Source organism: Electrona antarctica, assembly GCF_951216825.1.
Source record: "Electrona antarctica genome assembly, chromosome: 15".
Taxonomy (NCBI): domain Eukaryota; kingdom Metazoa; phylum Chordata; class Actinopteri; order Myctophiformes; family Myctophidae; genus Electrona; species Electrona antarctica.
This window is the reverse complement of record NC_136796.1, coordinates 1,207,430-1,224,929: the sequence shown is the minus strand read 5'-3', so window position 1 is coordinate 1,224,929 and position 17,500 is coordinate 1,207,430. Positions and strand designations below refer to the sequence as shown.

Genomic DNA, 17,500 nt, shown 5'->3' with positions numbered 1-17,500 from the left:
GGTAACAGGAGAGGTAACAGGACATGAACCACTTCAGGAGAGGTAACAGGACATGAACCACTTCAGGAGAGGTAACAGAACATGAACCACTTCAGGAGAGGTAACAGAACATGAACCACTTCAGGATAGGTAACAGGAGAGGTAACAGGACATGAACCACTTCAGGAGAGGTAACAGGACATGAACCACTTCAGGAGAGGTAACAGAACATGAACCACTTCAGGATAGGTAACAGGAGAGGTAACAGGACATGAACCACTTCAGGAGAGGTAACAGGAGAGGTAACAGGACATGAACCACTTCAGGAGAGGTAACAGAACATGAACCACTTCAGGAGAGGTAACAGGAGAGGTAACAGGACATGAACCACTTCAGGAGAGGTAACAGAACATGAACCACTTCAGGAGAGGTAACAGGAGAGGTAACAGGACATGAACCACTTCAGGAGAGGTAACAGGAGAGGTAACAGAACATGAACCACTTCAGGAGAGGTAACAGGAGAGGTAACAGGACATGAACCACTTCAGGAGAGGTAACAGAACATGAACCACTTCAGGAGAGGTAACAGCTCTGAGAGAAAGAGGAGGTTTTGTAGTGGAATGACTTTTGTCCAGATTCAGGAAATGTTCTTTTGGGAACAGTGTAGTAGGGATGTTGTTTGTTGTCTTGACTATAGAGCGTCGCAGTCCCGCCCCCTACCATGGACCAGTCCCGCCCCCTACCATGGACCAGGAAATAATTTTCCGTTCATTTTCCTCATAGACATTTCAGAAAGTATTTATTTAAAGACGTTTACGCCGCGGACAAAGCCAACTCTTGTTGTGACAAATCATGACAACAAACACAATTTTTGGGGCCGAAAAAATAATTAGAAAGAAGAAAAAACGGCAGGTTACAACACTTTTTTTGTTGTTTTTCTTCTTTGTAATTATTTGTTTGGTCCAAAATATTGTTTGTGTTGTCATGAGTTGTCACGACTCGAGTTGGCTTTGTCCGCGGCGTAACCGTCTTTAAATAAATACTTTTTGAAATGTCTATGAGGAAAAATGCATTAGGTTTCATTTCCTGGGCCATGGTAGGGGGAGGGACTGCGACGCTTTATACCAGGGGTGCCCACGCTTGTTTGACTTGAGAGCTACTTTAAAAATGACCAGCTCAACAAGATCTACCCACTGAATACCATTGCTGAAAATAGTCTAAATATGTCATGGAATAGGTAGTGTTTTTTGTATTTAAAAGCAATTCCATTTTCATCTATAGGGGGCGCCGCAAATGCGAAAACTTTAACCATTTCTCGCAAAAACATGATTCTTGGGGGCATAAATTACTTACACATGATCACAGGTGTGACTTGAAATTGTAATTGGCTAGCAATATTAGTGGGAGGGGCATATGTAAGCCACTGCGGCAACCACACTTTGCAATTTTTTAAAATTGCGACCTTTCTAGTTTGTAATGCTACCAACGTTTGTGCATTTAGCAACACTCTTGAAACTATAAGATTGCATCGTGGTTTGAGCTGAAAGGCCCTTTTTTATGTCAATCAATCAAGTAATTTTAATTCAAGTGGCAGATGCAAAAAATATATATATATATATATTTTTATATTGAAATTAAATATTCTTTAGGGGCATGTCATGCGATCTACCTGCACATCCTTTGTGATCTACTGGTAGATCGCGATCTACCTTTTGGGCACCCCTGCTCTATACCATAGTACAGTGGTTCCCAAAGTGGGGTCCCGGGGACCCCCAGGGGTCCTTGAGGGAGTCCCAGGGGGTACCCATGCAGCTACATGATAGTTTGGAACCAAATGGACCCTTGTGGGTCTGTAACTCAGAGTTAAATTAACATTGAATTGTACAATATAAATTGGGGATCCCAGAGATAGAGAAATGCCATTAAATGGGGGTCCCTATGGATGTCAAACTGGGGGGCCTTGAAATAAAAACGGGTTGAGAATCACTGCTAGAGCCGTAAAAAGGCGTAATAACCCATTTAAGACAGTTTTCTGAAAACCTCATGTTTCTATATCAGTGGTTCTCAAACATTTTCATGTCAAGGACCCCCAAAATACATATGTAATTGCCCGTCGACCCCCATCGGAAAATATGTAGTTCCAGGGACCTCCCCTGCAGACGCAAAGATTTGAGTTAAAAATGTTCGCTCTGAAATAATATATATTCAAAGATTTGCACCACATTTTCACGATCTAGATCTACAAGCTCGTAGCGCGGCACACTATGAGCTTGTAGATCTGCTATTTTTCAATAGCTAAAGTATAACATAATGCTTAAAACACCAAAAGGGGTTCCCGTTCAGAATGGGTTAAGTTTAATTGTATCTGCGTTATTTGTACGGTTCAAAATGGGGACAGGGTTTAGTATATTTATTGCCCGTTTACTGTTGACGTCGATGCGCTTTTATTCCTCCAGCCTTCTTCTCATTCTCCTGCCGTACCAACACCCCCGGGTTAGTTAGTGTCCCTCGTGGGTTAGTTAGTGTCCCTCGTGGGTGAGTTAGTGTCCCTCGTGGGATAGTTAGTGTCCCTCGTGGGTTAGTTAGTGTCCCTCGTGGGTTAGTTGGTGTCCCTCGTGGGTTAGTTGGTGTCCCTCGTGGGTTAGTTGGTGTCCCTCGTGGGTTAGTTAGTGTCCCTCGTGGGTTAGTTGGTGTCCCTCGTGGGTTAGTTGGTGTCCCTCGTGGGTTAGTTGGTGTCCCTCGTGGGTTAGTTAGTGTCCCTCGTGGGTTAGTTAGTGTCCCTCGTGGGTTAGTTGGTGTCCCTCGTGGGTTAGTTGGTGTCCCTCGTGGGTTAGTTGGTGTCCCTCGTGGGTTAGTTGGTGTCCCTCGTGGGTTAGTTGGTGTCCCTCGTGGGTTAGTTGGTGTCCCTCGTGGGTTAGTTGGTGTCCCTCGTGGGTTAGTTAGTGTCCCTCGTGGGTTAGTTAGTGTCCCTCGTGGGTTAGTTGGTTTCCCTCGTGGGTTAGTTGGTGTCCCTCGTGGGTTAGTTGGTGTCCCTCGTGGGTTAGTTGGTGTCCCTCGTGGGTTAGTTGGTGTCCCTCGTGGGTTAGTTGGTGTCCCTCGTGGGTTAGTTGGTGTCCCTCGTGGGTTAGTTAGTGTCCCTCGTGGGTTAGTTGGTTTCCCTCGTGGGTTAGTTGGTGTCCCTCGTGGGTTAGTTGGTGTCCCTCGTGGGTTAGTTGGTGTCCCTCGTGGGTTAGTTGGTGTCCCTCGTGGGTTAGTTGGTGTCCCTCGTGGGTTAGTTAGTGTCCCTCGTGGGTTAGTTGGTGTCCCTCGTGGGTTAGTTGGTGTCCCTCGTGGGTTAGTTGGTGTCCCTCGTGGGTTAGTTAGTGTCCCTCGTGGGTTAGTTAGTGTCCCTCGTGGGTGAGTTAGTGTCCCTCGTGGGATAGTTAGTGTCCCTCGTGGGTTAGTTAGTGTCCCTCGTGGGATAGTTAGTGTCCCTCGTGGGTTAGTTAGTGTCCCTCGTGGGATAGTTAGTGTCCCTCGTGGGTGAGTTAGTGTCCCTCGTGGGTGAGTTGGTGTCCCTCGTGGGTTAGTTAGTGTCCCTCGTGGGTGAGTTAGTGTCCCTCGTGGGGATCCATGAAGTGTTTGTCTACATTACTCTGAGTGGAGATGATGCTGGTTCATGATCTAAACGTCCTCCAGGCAAATGTAGAGGTGTCTCCAGACTGTGTGTGTGTGTGTGTGTGTGTGTGTGTGTGTGTGTGTGTGTGTGTGTGTGTGTGTGTGTGTGTGTGTGTGTGTGTGTGTGTGTGTGTGTGTGTGTGTGTGTGTGTGTGTGTGTGTACTTACAATAAGGCCTGTTCTCTTCCTGGCACACAGCACTCCACACATCCCACACAGCAAGAACTGCAGGAGAGAATGAGCCTCAATGTCAGTTTTCTGCACACGACAACTCAAAACTATATGTCTTACTTTAACACAATCAGCGCCTGGATTCCTTCAAAATATGAGCTCTGGGTGGTTCCCGAAATAAATGCCCCCCCCCCCCCCCCCCCACATTCACATTCTTTCTTACAGGTCGATCGTTGAATGTGTTCTTTCTTTAACCCATTTAGAGCTAAGTTCGATTCTACGAATGTCTTCAAAATCCTGACTGTTTTCTGAAAAACCTCATGTTTCTATGTCAGTGGTTCTCAAACATTATCATGTCAAGGACCCCCAAAAATATATTATATATATGGCCGCCGACCCCCATCTGAAAACATGTTGTTCCAGGCACCTCCCAGAAGCAAAGATATATGAGTTCAAAACGTTCGCTGTGAAAGCATTATATTCAAAGATTTGACACTCGCTGCTTCAGACACTTCCATGCCTGGCACACGCCACAGCATGCCCGCTGCTTCAGACACTTCCATGCCTGGCACACGCCACAGCATGCCCGCTGCTTCAGACATGCCTGGCACACGCCACAGCATGCTCGCTGCTTCAGACACTTCCATGCCTGGCACACGCCACAGCATGCCCGCTGCTTCAGACACTTCCATGCCTGGCACACGCCACAGCATGCCCGCTGCTTCAGACACTTCCATGCCTGGCACACGCCACAGCATGCCCGCTGCTTCAGACACTTCCATGCCTGGCACACGCCACAGCATGCTCGCTGCTTCAGACACTTCCATGCCCGGCACACGCCACAGCATGCTCGCTGCTTCAGACACTTCCATGCCTGGCACACGCCACAGCATGCCCGCTGCTTCAGATATGCCGTATAGAAACGGGATGAATTATTAATAATTTGATGACCATCAATTTCAAAGTTATTTGATAACTTATAGTCATAGAAGATCCCCAAGGGCATTAATCCTCATGTCAGGGTACATGAAGAGCTGCTAAATCATCTGTCAGGGTACATGAAGAGCTGCTAAATCATCTGTCGGTACATGAAGAGCTGCTAAATCATCTGTCGGTACATGAAGAGCTGCTAAATCATCTGTCGGTACATGAAGAGCTGCTAAATCACCTGTCGGTACATGAAGAGCTGCTAAATCATCTGTCGGTACATGAAGAGCTGCTAAATCATCTGTCGGTACATGAAGAGCTGCTAAATCATCTGTCGGTACATGAAGAGCTGCTAAATCATCTGTCGGTACATGAAGAGCTGCTAAATCATCTGTCGGTACATGAAGAGCTGCTAAATCATCTGTCGGTACATGAAGAGCTGCTAAATCATCTGTCAGGGTACATGAAGAGCTGCTAAATCATCTGTCAGGGTACATGAAGAGCTGCTAAATCATCTGTCGGTACATGAAGAGCTGCTAAATCATCTGTCAGGGTACATGAAGAGCTGCTAAATCATCTGTCGGTACATGAAGAGCTGCTAAATCATCTGTCAGGGTACATGAAGAGCTGCTAAATCATCTGTCGGTACATGAAGAGCTGCTAAATCATCTGTCGGTACATGAAGAGCTGCTAAATCATCTGTCGGTACATGAAGAGCTGCTAAATCATCTGTCGGTACATGAAGAGCTGCTAAATCATCTGTCGGTACATGAAGAGCTGCTAAATCATCTGTCGGTACATGAAGAGCTGCTAAATCACCTGTCGGTACATGAAGAGCTGCTAAATCATCTGTCGGTACATGAAGAGCTGCTAAATCATCTGTCGGTACATGAAGAGCTGCTAAATCATCTGTCGGTACATGAAGAGCTGCTAAATCATCTGTCGGTACATGAAGAGCTGCTAAATCATCTGTCAGGGTACATGAAGAGCTGCTAAATCATCTGTCAGGGTACATGAAGAGCTGCTAAATCATCTGTCGGTACATGAAGATCTGCTAAATCATCTGTCGGTACATGAAGAGCTGCTAAATCATCTGTCGGTACATGAAGAGCTGCTAAATCATCTGTCAGGGTACATGAAGATCTGCTAAATCATCTGTCGGTACATGAAGAGCTGCTAAATCATCTGTCGGTACATGAAGAGCTGCTAAATCACCTGTCAGGGTACATGAAGAGCTGCTAAATCATCTGTCGGTACATGAAGAGCTGCTAAATCATCTGTCGGTACATGAAGAGCTGCTAAATCATCTGTCAGGGTACATGAAGAGCTGCTAAATCATCTGTCGGTACATGAAGAGCTGCTAAATCACCTGTCGGTACATGAAGAGCTGCTAAATCACCTGTCAGGGTACATGAAGAGCTGCTAAATCACCTGTCAGGGTACATGAAGAGCTGCTAAATCATCTGTCGGTACATGAAGAGCTGCTAAATCATCTGTCGGTACATGAAGAGCTGCTAAATCACCTGTCGGTACATGAAGAGCTGCTAAATCACCTGTCAGGGTACATGAAGAGCTGCTAAATCATCTGTCGGTACATGAAGAGCTGCTAAATCACCTGTCAGGGTACATGAAGAGCTGCTAAATCATCTGTCGGTACATGAAGAGCTGCTAAATCACCTGTCAGGGTACATGAAGAGCTGCTAAATCATCTGTCAGGGTACATGAAGAGCTGCTAAATCACCTGTCAGGGTACATGAAGAGCTGCTAAATCATCTGTCGGTACATGAAGAGCTGCTAAATCATCTGTCGGTACATGAAGAGCTGCTAAATCACCTGTCAGGGTACATGAAGAGCTGCTAAATCATCTGTCAGGGTACATGAAGAGCTGCTAAATCACCTGTCAGGGTACATGAAGAGCTGCTAAATCACCTGTCAGGGTACATGAAGAGCTGCTAAATCACCTGTCAGGGTACATGAAGAGCTGCTAAATCATCTGTCAGGGTACATGAAGAGCTGCTAAATCACCTGTCAGGGTACATGAAGAGCTGCTAAATCATCTGTCGGTACATGAAGAGCTGCTAAATCATCTGTCGGTACATGAAGAGCTGCTAAATCATCTGTCAGGGTACATGAAGAGCTGCTAAATCATCTGTCAGTACATGAAGAGCTGCTAAATCATCTGTCAGGGTACATGAAGAGCTGCTAAATCATCTGTCGGTACATGAAGAGCTGCTAAATCATCTGTCAGGGTACATGAAGAGCTGCTAAATCATCTGTCAGGGTACATGAAGAGCTGCTAAATCATCTGTCAGGGTACATGAAGAGCTGCTAAATCACCTGTCAGGGTACATGAAGAGCTGCTAAATCATCTGTCGGTACATGAAGAGCTGCTAAATCACCTGTCGGTACATGAAGAGCTGCTAAATCACCTGTCGGTACATGAAGAGCTGCTAAATCACCTGTCGGTACATGAAGAGCTGCTAAATCACCTGTCGGTACATGAAGAGCTGCTAAATCACCTGTCGGTACATGAAGAGCTGCTAAATCATCTGTCAGGGTACATGAAGAGCTGCTAAATCACCTGTCGGTACATGAAGAGCTGCTAAATCATCTGTCGGTACATGAAGAGCTGCTAAATCATCTGTCGGTACATGAAGAGCTGCTAAATCATCTGTCGGTACATGAAGAGCTGCTAAATCATCTGTCGGTACATGAAGAGCTGCTAAATCATCTGTCGGTACATGAAGAGCTGCTAAATCATCTGTCGGTACATGAAGAGCTGCTAAATCATCTGTCGGTACATGAAGAGCTGCTAAATCACCTGTCAGGGTACATGAAGAGCTGCTAAATCATCTCTTATAACTACTGGAAATAAACAACATACAGGTTATTAAAAAATATGGTGAACTGAGAATAACTGATACCGAGAACGCAATGTTCAGCCAACCCAGGGCCAGGCACGCAAAACACAACTTCACAGTGAAGTTCATTAGGGCCGGATATTGAAAACGACATTTTTTTTCAACCAATTAGAAAGATGCAATCCTGCGGAATTGTGAGTGTGGTTGACGATCTCTATAGGAATATTGTATATATAGAAGAATAGAGAGTTATTGCACAATTTAAACGATGTAAGTGCTCGAGTGCAATAGCAATACACTGTAATAGACAGCTAACCCCTTTTGGTGTTAGCATTATGTTAACCACACTCTCTCTTATCACAATATCACCATAGAGATCAGCAACCACACTCTCTCTTCTACAATATCACCATAGAGATCAGCAACCACACTCTCTCTTCTACAATATCACCATAGAGATCAGCAACCACACTCTCCTACAATATCACCATAGAGATCAGCAACCACACTCTCTTCTACAATATCCCCATAGAGATCAGCAACCACACTCTCTCTTCTACAATATCCCCATAGAGATCAGCAACCACACTCTTCTACAATATCCCCATAGATATCAGCAACCACACTGTCTCTTCTACAATATCCCCATAGAGATCAGCAACCACACTCTCTCTTCTACAATATCCCCATAGAGATCAGCAACCACACTCTCTCTTCTACAATATCCCCATAGAGATCAGCAACCACACTCTCTCTTCTACAATATCACCATAGAGATCAGCAACCACACTCTCTTCTACAATATCCCCATAGAGATCGGCAACCACACTCTCTTCAACAATATCACCATAGAGATCAGCAACCACACTCTCTCTTCTACAATATCCCCATAGAGATCGGCAACCACACTCTCTCTCCTACAATATCACCATAGAGATCAGCAACCACACTCCCTCTTCTACAATATCCCCATAGAGATCAGCAACCACACTCTCTTCTACAATATCCCCATAGAGATCAGCAACCACACACTCTCTTCTACAATATCCCCATAGAGATCAGCAACCACACTCTCTCTTCTACAATATCCCCATAGAGATCAGCAACCACACACTCTCTTCTACAATATCCCCATAGAGATCGGCAACCACACTCTCTCTTCTACAATATCCCCATAGAGATCGGCAACCACACACTCTCTTCTACAATATCCCCATAGAGATCAGCAACCACACTCCCTCTTCTACAATATCCCCATAGAGATCAGCAACTACAATCTCTTCTACAATATCCCCATAGAGATCAGCAACCACACTCTCTTCTACAATATCACCATAGAGATCAGCAACCACACTCTCTTCTACAATATCCCCATAGAGATCAGCAACCACACTCTCTTCTATAATATCCCCATAGAGATCAGCAACCACACACTCTCTTCTACAATATCCCCATAGAGATCAGCAACCACACTCTCTTCTACAATATCCCCATAGAGATCAGCAACCACACACTCTCTTCTACAATATCCCCATAGAGATCGGCAACCACACTCTCTCTTCTACAATATCCCCATAGAGATCGGCAACCACACACTCTCTTCTACAATATCCCCATAGAGATCGGCAACCACACTCCCTCTTCTACAATATCCCCATAGAGATCAGCAACCACACTCCCTCTTCTACAATATCCCCATAGAGATCAGCAACCACACTCTCTCTTCTACAATATCCCCATAGAGATCAGCAACCACACTCCCTCTTCTACAATATCCCCATAGAGATCAGCAACCACACTCTCTCTTCTACAATATCCCCATAGAGATCAGCAACCACACACTCTCTTCTACAATATCCCCATAGAGATCGGCAACCACACTCTCTCTTCTACAATATCCCCATAGAGATCAGCAACCACACACTCTCTTCTACAATATCCCCATAGAGATCAGCAACCACACTCTCTCTTCTACAATATCCCCATAGAGATCAGCAACCACACACTCTCTTCTACAATATCCCCATAGAGATCAGCAACCACACACTCTCTTCTACAATATCCCCATAGAGATCAGCAACCACACTCTCTCTTCTACAATATCCCCATAGAGATCAGCAACCACACACTCTCTTCTACAATATCCCCATAGAGATCGGCAACCACACTCTCTCTTCTACAATATCCCCATAGAGATCGGCAACCACACACTCTCTTCTACAATATCCCCATAGAGATCAGCAACCACACTCCCTCTTCTACAATATCCCCATAGAGATCAGCAACCACACTCTCTCTTCTACAATATCCCCATAGAGATCAGCAACCACACTCTCTCTTCTACAATATCCCCATAGAGATCGGCAACCACACACTCTCTTCTACAATATCCCCATAGAGATCAGCAACCACACTCTCTTCTACAATATCACCATAGAGATCAGCAACCACACTCTCTTCTACAATATCCCCATAGAGATCAGCAACCACACTCTTCTATAATATCCCCATAGAGATCAGCAACCACACACTCTCTTCTACAATATCCCCATAGAGATCAGCAACCACACTCTCTCTTCTACAATATCCCCATAGAGATCAGCAACCACACACTCTCTTCTACAATATCCCCATAGAGATCGGCAACCACACTCTCTCTTCTACAATATCCCCATAGAGATCGGCAACCACACACTCTCTTCTACAATATCCCCATAGAGATCAGCAACCACACTCTCTCTTCTACAATATCCCCATAGAGATCAGCAACCACACACTCTCTTCTACAATATCCCCATAGAGATCAGCAACCACACTCTCTCTTCTACAATATCCCCATAGAGATCAGCAACCACACACTCTCTTCTACAATATCCCCATAGAGATCGGCAACCACACTCTCTCTTCTACAATATCCCCATAGAGATCAGCAACCACACTCTCTCTTCTACAATATCCCCATAGAGATCAGCAACCACACTCTCTCTTCTACAATATCCCCATAGAGATCAGCAACCACACTCTCTCTTCTACAATATCACCATAGAGATCAGCAACCACACTCTCTTCTACAATATCCCCATAGAGATCGGCAACCACACTCTCTTCAACAATATCACCATAGAGATCAGCAACCACACTCTCTCTTCTACAATATCCCCATAGAGATCGGCAACCACACTCTCTTCTACAATATCACCATAGAGATCAGCAACCACACTCTCTTCTACAATATCCCCATAGAGATCAGCAACCACACTCTTCTATAATATCCCCATAGAGATCAGCAACCACACACTCTCTTCTACAATATCCCCATAGAGATCAGCAACCACACTCTCTCTTCTACAATATCCCCATAGAGATCAGCAACCACACACTCTCTTCTACAATATCCCCATAGAGATCGGCAACCACACTCTCTCTTCTACAATATCCCCATAGAGATCGGCAACCACACACTCTCTTCTACAATATCCCCATAGAGATCAGCAACCACACTCTCTCTTCTACAATATCCCCATAGAGATCAGCAACCACACACTCTCTTCTACAATATCCCCATAGAGATCAGCAACCACACTCTCTCTTCTACAATATCCCCATAGAGATCAGCAACCACACACTCTCTTCTACAATATCCCCATAGAGATCGGCAACCACACTCTCTCTTCTACAATATCCCCATAGAGATCAGCAACCACACTCTCTCTTCTACAATATCCCCATAGAGATCAGCAACCACACTCTCTCTTCTACAATATCCCCATAGAGATCAGCAACCACACTCTCTCTTCTACAATATCACCATAGAGATCAGCAACCACACTCTCTTCTACAATATCCCCATAGAGATCGGCAACCACACTCTCTTCAACAATATCACCATAGAGATCAGCAACCACACTCTCTCTTCTACAATATCCCCATAGAGATCGGCAACCACACTCTCTCTCCTACAATATCACCATAGAGATCAGCAACCACACTCTCTCTTCTACAATATCCCCATAGAGATCAGCAACCACACTCTCTCTTCTACAATATCCCCATAGAGATCAGCAACCACACTATCACTTCTACAATATCCCCATAGAGATCAGCAACCACACACTCTAATACAATATCCCCATAGAGATCGGCAACCACACTCTCTCTTCTACAATATCCCCATAGAGATCGGCAACCACACACTCTCTTCTACAATATCCCCATAGAGATCAGCAACCACACACTCTCTTCTACAATATCCCCATAGAGATCGGCAACCACACTCTCTCTTCTACAATATCCCCATAGAGATCGGCAACCACACACTCTCTTCTACAATATCCCCATAGAGATCAGCAACCACACTCCCTCTTCTACAATATCCCCATAGAGATCAGCAACTACAATCTCTTCTACAATATCCCCATAGAGATCAGCAACCACACACTCTCTTCTACAATATCCCCATAGAGATCAGCAACCACACTCTCTTCTACAATATCCCCATAGAGATCAGCAACCACACTCTCTTCTACAATATCCCCATAGAGATCAGCAACCACACTCTCTTCTACAATATCCCAATATCCCGTAGTTCTCTAAGCTGAGAAGTCTGAACTTCAGACTCTGAAGGAAGACAAACCAAGATAAGTGTTACCCGTATGCACCTGTACACAAGATGTGACAACGTTTTACCCGTATGCACCTGTACACAAGATGTAACAACGTGTTACCCGTATGCACCTGTACACAAGATGTAACAACGTGTTACCCGTATGCACCTGTACACAAGATGTAACAACGTTTTACCCGTATGCACCTGTACACAAGATGTAACAAAGTGTTACCCGTATGCACCTGTACACAAGATGTAACAACGTTTTACCCGTATGCACCTGTACACAAGATGTAACAACGTTTTACCCTTATTCACCTGTACACAAGATGTAACAACGTTTTACCCGTATGCACCTGTACACAAGATGTAACAACGTTTTACCCGTATGCACCTGTACACAAGATGTAACAACGTGTTACCCTTATTCACCTGTACACAAGATGTAACAACGTGTTACCCTTATTCACCTGTACACAAGATGTAACAACGTTTTACCCGTATGCACCTGTACACAAGATGTAACAAAGTGTTACCCGTATGCACCTGTACACAAGATGTAACAACGTGTTACCCTTATTCACCTGTACACAAGATGTAACAACGTTTTACCCTTATGCACCTGTACACAAGATGTAACAACGTTTTACCCTTATGCACCTGTACACAAGATGTAACAACGTTTTACCCGTATGCACCTGTACACAAGATGTAACAACGTTTTACCCTTATGCACCTGTACACAAGATGTGACAACGTTTTACCCGTATGCACCTGTACACAAGATGTGACAACGTGTTACCCGTATGCACCTGTACACAAGATGTAACAACGTTTTACCCGTATGCACCTGTACACAAGATGTAACAACGTTTTACCCTTATTCACCTGTACACAAGATGTAACAACGTGTTACCCGTATGCACCTGTACACAAGATGTAACAACGTTTTACCCTTATTCACCTGTACACAAGATGTAACAAAGTGTTACCCGTATGCACCTGTACACAAGATGTAACAACGTTTTACCCGTATGCACCTGTACACAAGATGTGACAACGTTTTACCCGTATGCACCTGTACACAAGATGTGACAACGTTTTACCCTTATTCACCTGTACACAAGATGTAACAAAGTGTTACCCGTATGCACCTGTACACAAGATGTAACAACGTTTTACCCGTATGCACCTGTACACAAGATGTGACAACGTTTTACCCGTATGCACCTGTACACAAGATGTAACAAAGTGTTACCCGTATGCACCTGTACACAAGATGTAACAAAGTGTTACCCGTATGCACCTGTACACAAGATGTAACAACGTTTTACCCGTATGCACCTGTACACAAGATGTAACAACGTTTTACCCGTATGCACCTGTACACAAGATGTAACAACGTTTTACCCTTATGCACCTGTACACAAGATGTAACAACGTTTTACCCGTATGCACCTGTACACAAGATGTAACAACGTTTTACCCTTATGCACCTGTACACAAGATGTAACAACGTTTTACCCGTATGCACCTGTACACAAGATGTAACAACGTTTTACCCGTATGCACCTGTACACAAGATGTAACAACGTTTTACCCTTATGCACCTGTACACAAGATGTAACAACGTTTTACCCGTATGCACCTGTACACAAGATGTAACAACGTTTTACCCGTATGCACCTGTACACAAGATGTAACAACGTTTTACCCTTATGCACCTGTACACAAGATGTAACAACGTTTTACCCGTATGCACCTGTACACAAGATGTAACAACGTTTTACCCGTATGCACCTGTACACAAGATGTAACAACGTTTTACCCGTATGCACCTGTACACAAGATGTAACAACGTTTTACCCTTATGCACCTGTACACAAGATGTAACAACGTTTTACCCTTATGCACCTGTACACAAGATGTAACAACGTTTTACCCGTATGCACCTGTACACAAGATGTAACAACGTTTTACCCGTATGCACCTGTACACAAGATGTAACAACGTTTTACCCGTATGCACCTGTACACAAGATGTAACAACGTTTTACCCTTATGCACCTGTACACAAGATGTAACAACGTTTTACCCTTATGCACCTGTACACAAGATGTAACAACGTTTTACCCTTATGCACCTGTACACAAGATGTAACAACGTTTTACCCTTATGCACCTGTACACAAGATGTAACAACGTTTTACCCGTATGCACCTGTACACAAGATGTAACAACGTTTTACCCTTATGCACCTGTACACAAGATGTAACAACGTTTACCCTTATGCACCTGTACACAAGATGTGACAACGTGTTACCCGTATGCACCTGTACACAAGATGTAACAAAGTGTTACCCGTATGCACCTGTACACAAGATGTAACAACGTGTTACCCGTATGCACCTGTACACAAGATGTAACAACGTTTTACCCGTATGCACCTGTACACAAGATGTAACAACGTTTTACCCGTATGCACCTGTACACAAGATGTAACAACGTTTTACCCGTATGCACCTGTACACAAGATGTAACAACGTTTTACCCGTATGCACCTGTACACAAGATGTAACAACGTTTTACCCGTATGCACCTGTACACAAGATGTAACAACGTTTTACCCGTATGCACCTGTACACAAGATGTAACAACGTTTTACCCTTATGCACCTGTACACAAGATGTGACAACGTTTTACCCTTATTCACCTGTACACAAGATGTAACAACGTTTTACCCGTATGCACATGTACACAAGATGTAACAACGTGTTACCCGTATGCACCTGTACACAAGATGTAACAACGTTTTACCCGTATGCACCTGTACACAAGATGTAACAAAGTGTTACCCGTATGCACCTGTACACAAGATGTAACAAAGTGTTACCCGTATGCACCTGTACACAAGATGTAACAAAGTGTTACCCGTATGCACCTGTACACAAGATGTAACAACGTTTTACCCGTATGCACCTGTACACAAGATGTAACAAAGTGTTACCCGTATGCACCTGTACACAAGATGTAACAACGTTTTACCCGTATGCACCTGTACACAAGATGTGACAACGTTTTACCCTTATGCACCTGTACACAAGATGTAACAACGTTTTACCCTTATTCACCTGTACACAAGATGTAACAACGTGTTACCCGTATGCACCTGTACACAAGATGTAACAACGTTTTACCCTTATGCACCTGTACACAAGATGTAACAACGTTTTACCCTTATGCACCTGTACACAAGATGTAACAACGTTTTACCCGTATGCACCTGTACACAAGATGTAACAACGTTTTACCCGTATGCACCTGTACACAAGATGTAACAACGTTTTACCCTTATGCACCTGTACACAAGATGTAACAACGTGTTACCCGTATGCACCTGTACACAAGATGTAACAACGTTTTACCCTTATGCACCTGTACACAAGATGTAACAACGTTTTACCCGTATGCACCTGTACACAAGATGTGACAACGTTTTACCCTTATGCACCTGTACACAAGATGTAACAACGTGTTACCCGTATGCACCTGTACACAAGATGTGACAACGTTTTACCCTTATGCACCTGTACACAAGATGTAACAACGTTTTACCCGTATGCACCTGTACACAAGATGTAACAACGTTTTACCCTTATGCACCTGTACACAAGATGTAACAACGTTTTACCCGTATGCACCTGTACACAAGATGTAACAACGTTTTACCCTTATGCACCTGTACACAAGATGTAACAACGTTTTACCCGTATGCACCTGTACACAAGATGTGACAACGTTTTACCCTTATGCACCTGTACACAAGATGTAACAACGTTTTACCCGTATGCACCTGTACACAAGATGTAACAACGTTTTACCCGTATGCACCTGTACACAAGATGTAACAACGTTTTACCCTTATGCACCTGTACACAAGATGTAACAACGTTTTACCCTTATGCACCTGTACACAAGATGTAACAACGTTTTACCCGTATGCACCTGTACACAAGATGTAACAACGTGTTACCCGTATGCACCTGTACACAAGATGTAACAACGTTTTACCCTTATGCACCTGTACACAAGATGTAACAAAGTGTTACCCGTATGCACCTGTACACAAGATGCAACAACGTTTTACCCGTATGCACCTGTACACAAGATGTAACAACGTTTTACCCGTATGCACCTGTACACAAGATGTAACAACGTTTTACCCGTATGCACCTGTACACAAGATGTAACAACGTTTTACCCTTATGCACCTGTACACAAGATGTAACAACGTTTTACCCGTATGCACCTGTACACAAGATGTGACAACGTTTTACCCGTATGCACCTGTACACAAGATGTAACAACGTTTTACCCGTATGCACCTGTACACAAGATGTAACAACGTTTTACCCTTATGCACCTGTACACAAGATGTAACAACGTTTTACCCTTATGCACCTGTACACAAGATGTAACAACGTGTTACCCTTATGCACCTGTACACAAGATGTAACAAAGTGTTACCCGTATGCACCTGTACACAAGATGTAACAACGTTTTACCCGTATGCACCTGTACACAAGATGCAACAACGTTTTACCCGTATGCACCTGTACACAAGATGTAACAACGTTTTACCCGTATGCACCTGTACACAAGATGTAACAACGTGTTACCCTTATGCACCTGTACACAAGATGTAACAACGTTTTACCCTTATGCACCTGTACACAAGATGTAACAACGTTTTACCCGTATGCACCTGTACACAAGATGTGACAACGTTTTACCCGTATGCACCTGTACACAAGATGTAACAACGTTTTACCCGTATGCACCTGTACACAAGATGTAACAACGTTTTACCCTTATGCACCTGTACACAAGATGTAACAACGTTTTACCCTTATGCACCTGTACACAAGATGTAACAACGTGTTACCCTTATGCACCTGTACACAAGATGTAACAAAGTGTTACCCGTATGCACCTGTACACAAGATGTAACAACGTTTTACCCGTATGCACCTGTACACAAGATGCAACAACGTTTTACCCGTATGCACCTGTACACAAGATGTAACAACGTTTTACCCGTATGCACCTGTACACAAGATGTAACAACGTGTTACCCTTATGCACCTGTACACAAGATGTAACAACGTTTTACCCTTATGCACCTGTACACAAGATGTAACAACGTTTTACCCTTATGCACCTGTACACAAGATGTAACAACGTTTTACCCTTATGCACCTGTACACAAGATGTAACAACGTTTTACCCTTATTCACCTGT

General features: G+C 44.0%; 1 protein-coding gene across 1 annotated transcript in view; it reads right to left on the bottom strand.

Moving 5' to 3' along the window:
• tmem196 (transmembrane protein 196) overlaps window positions 1-17,500 on the bottom strand; it is a gene marked incomplete at both ends in the record, with an annotated part of 29,088 nt that overhangs the window by 10,628 nt on the left and 960 nt on the right. The window contains one exon of the mRNA XM_079523136.1: window positions 3,805-3,861. Coding sequence (XP_079379262.1) covers window positions 3,805-3,861 — 57 coding nt within the window. The remainder of the gene's footprint in view (window positions 1-3,804; window positions 3,862-17,500) is intronic.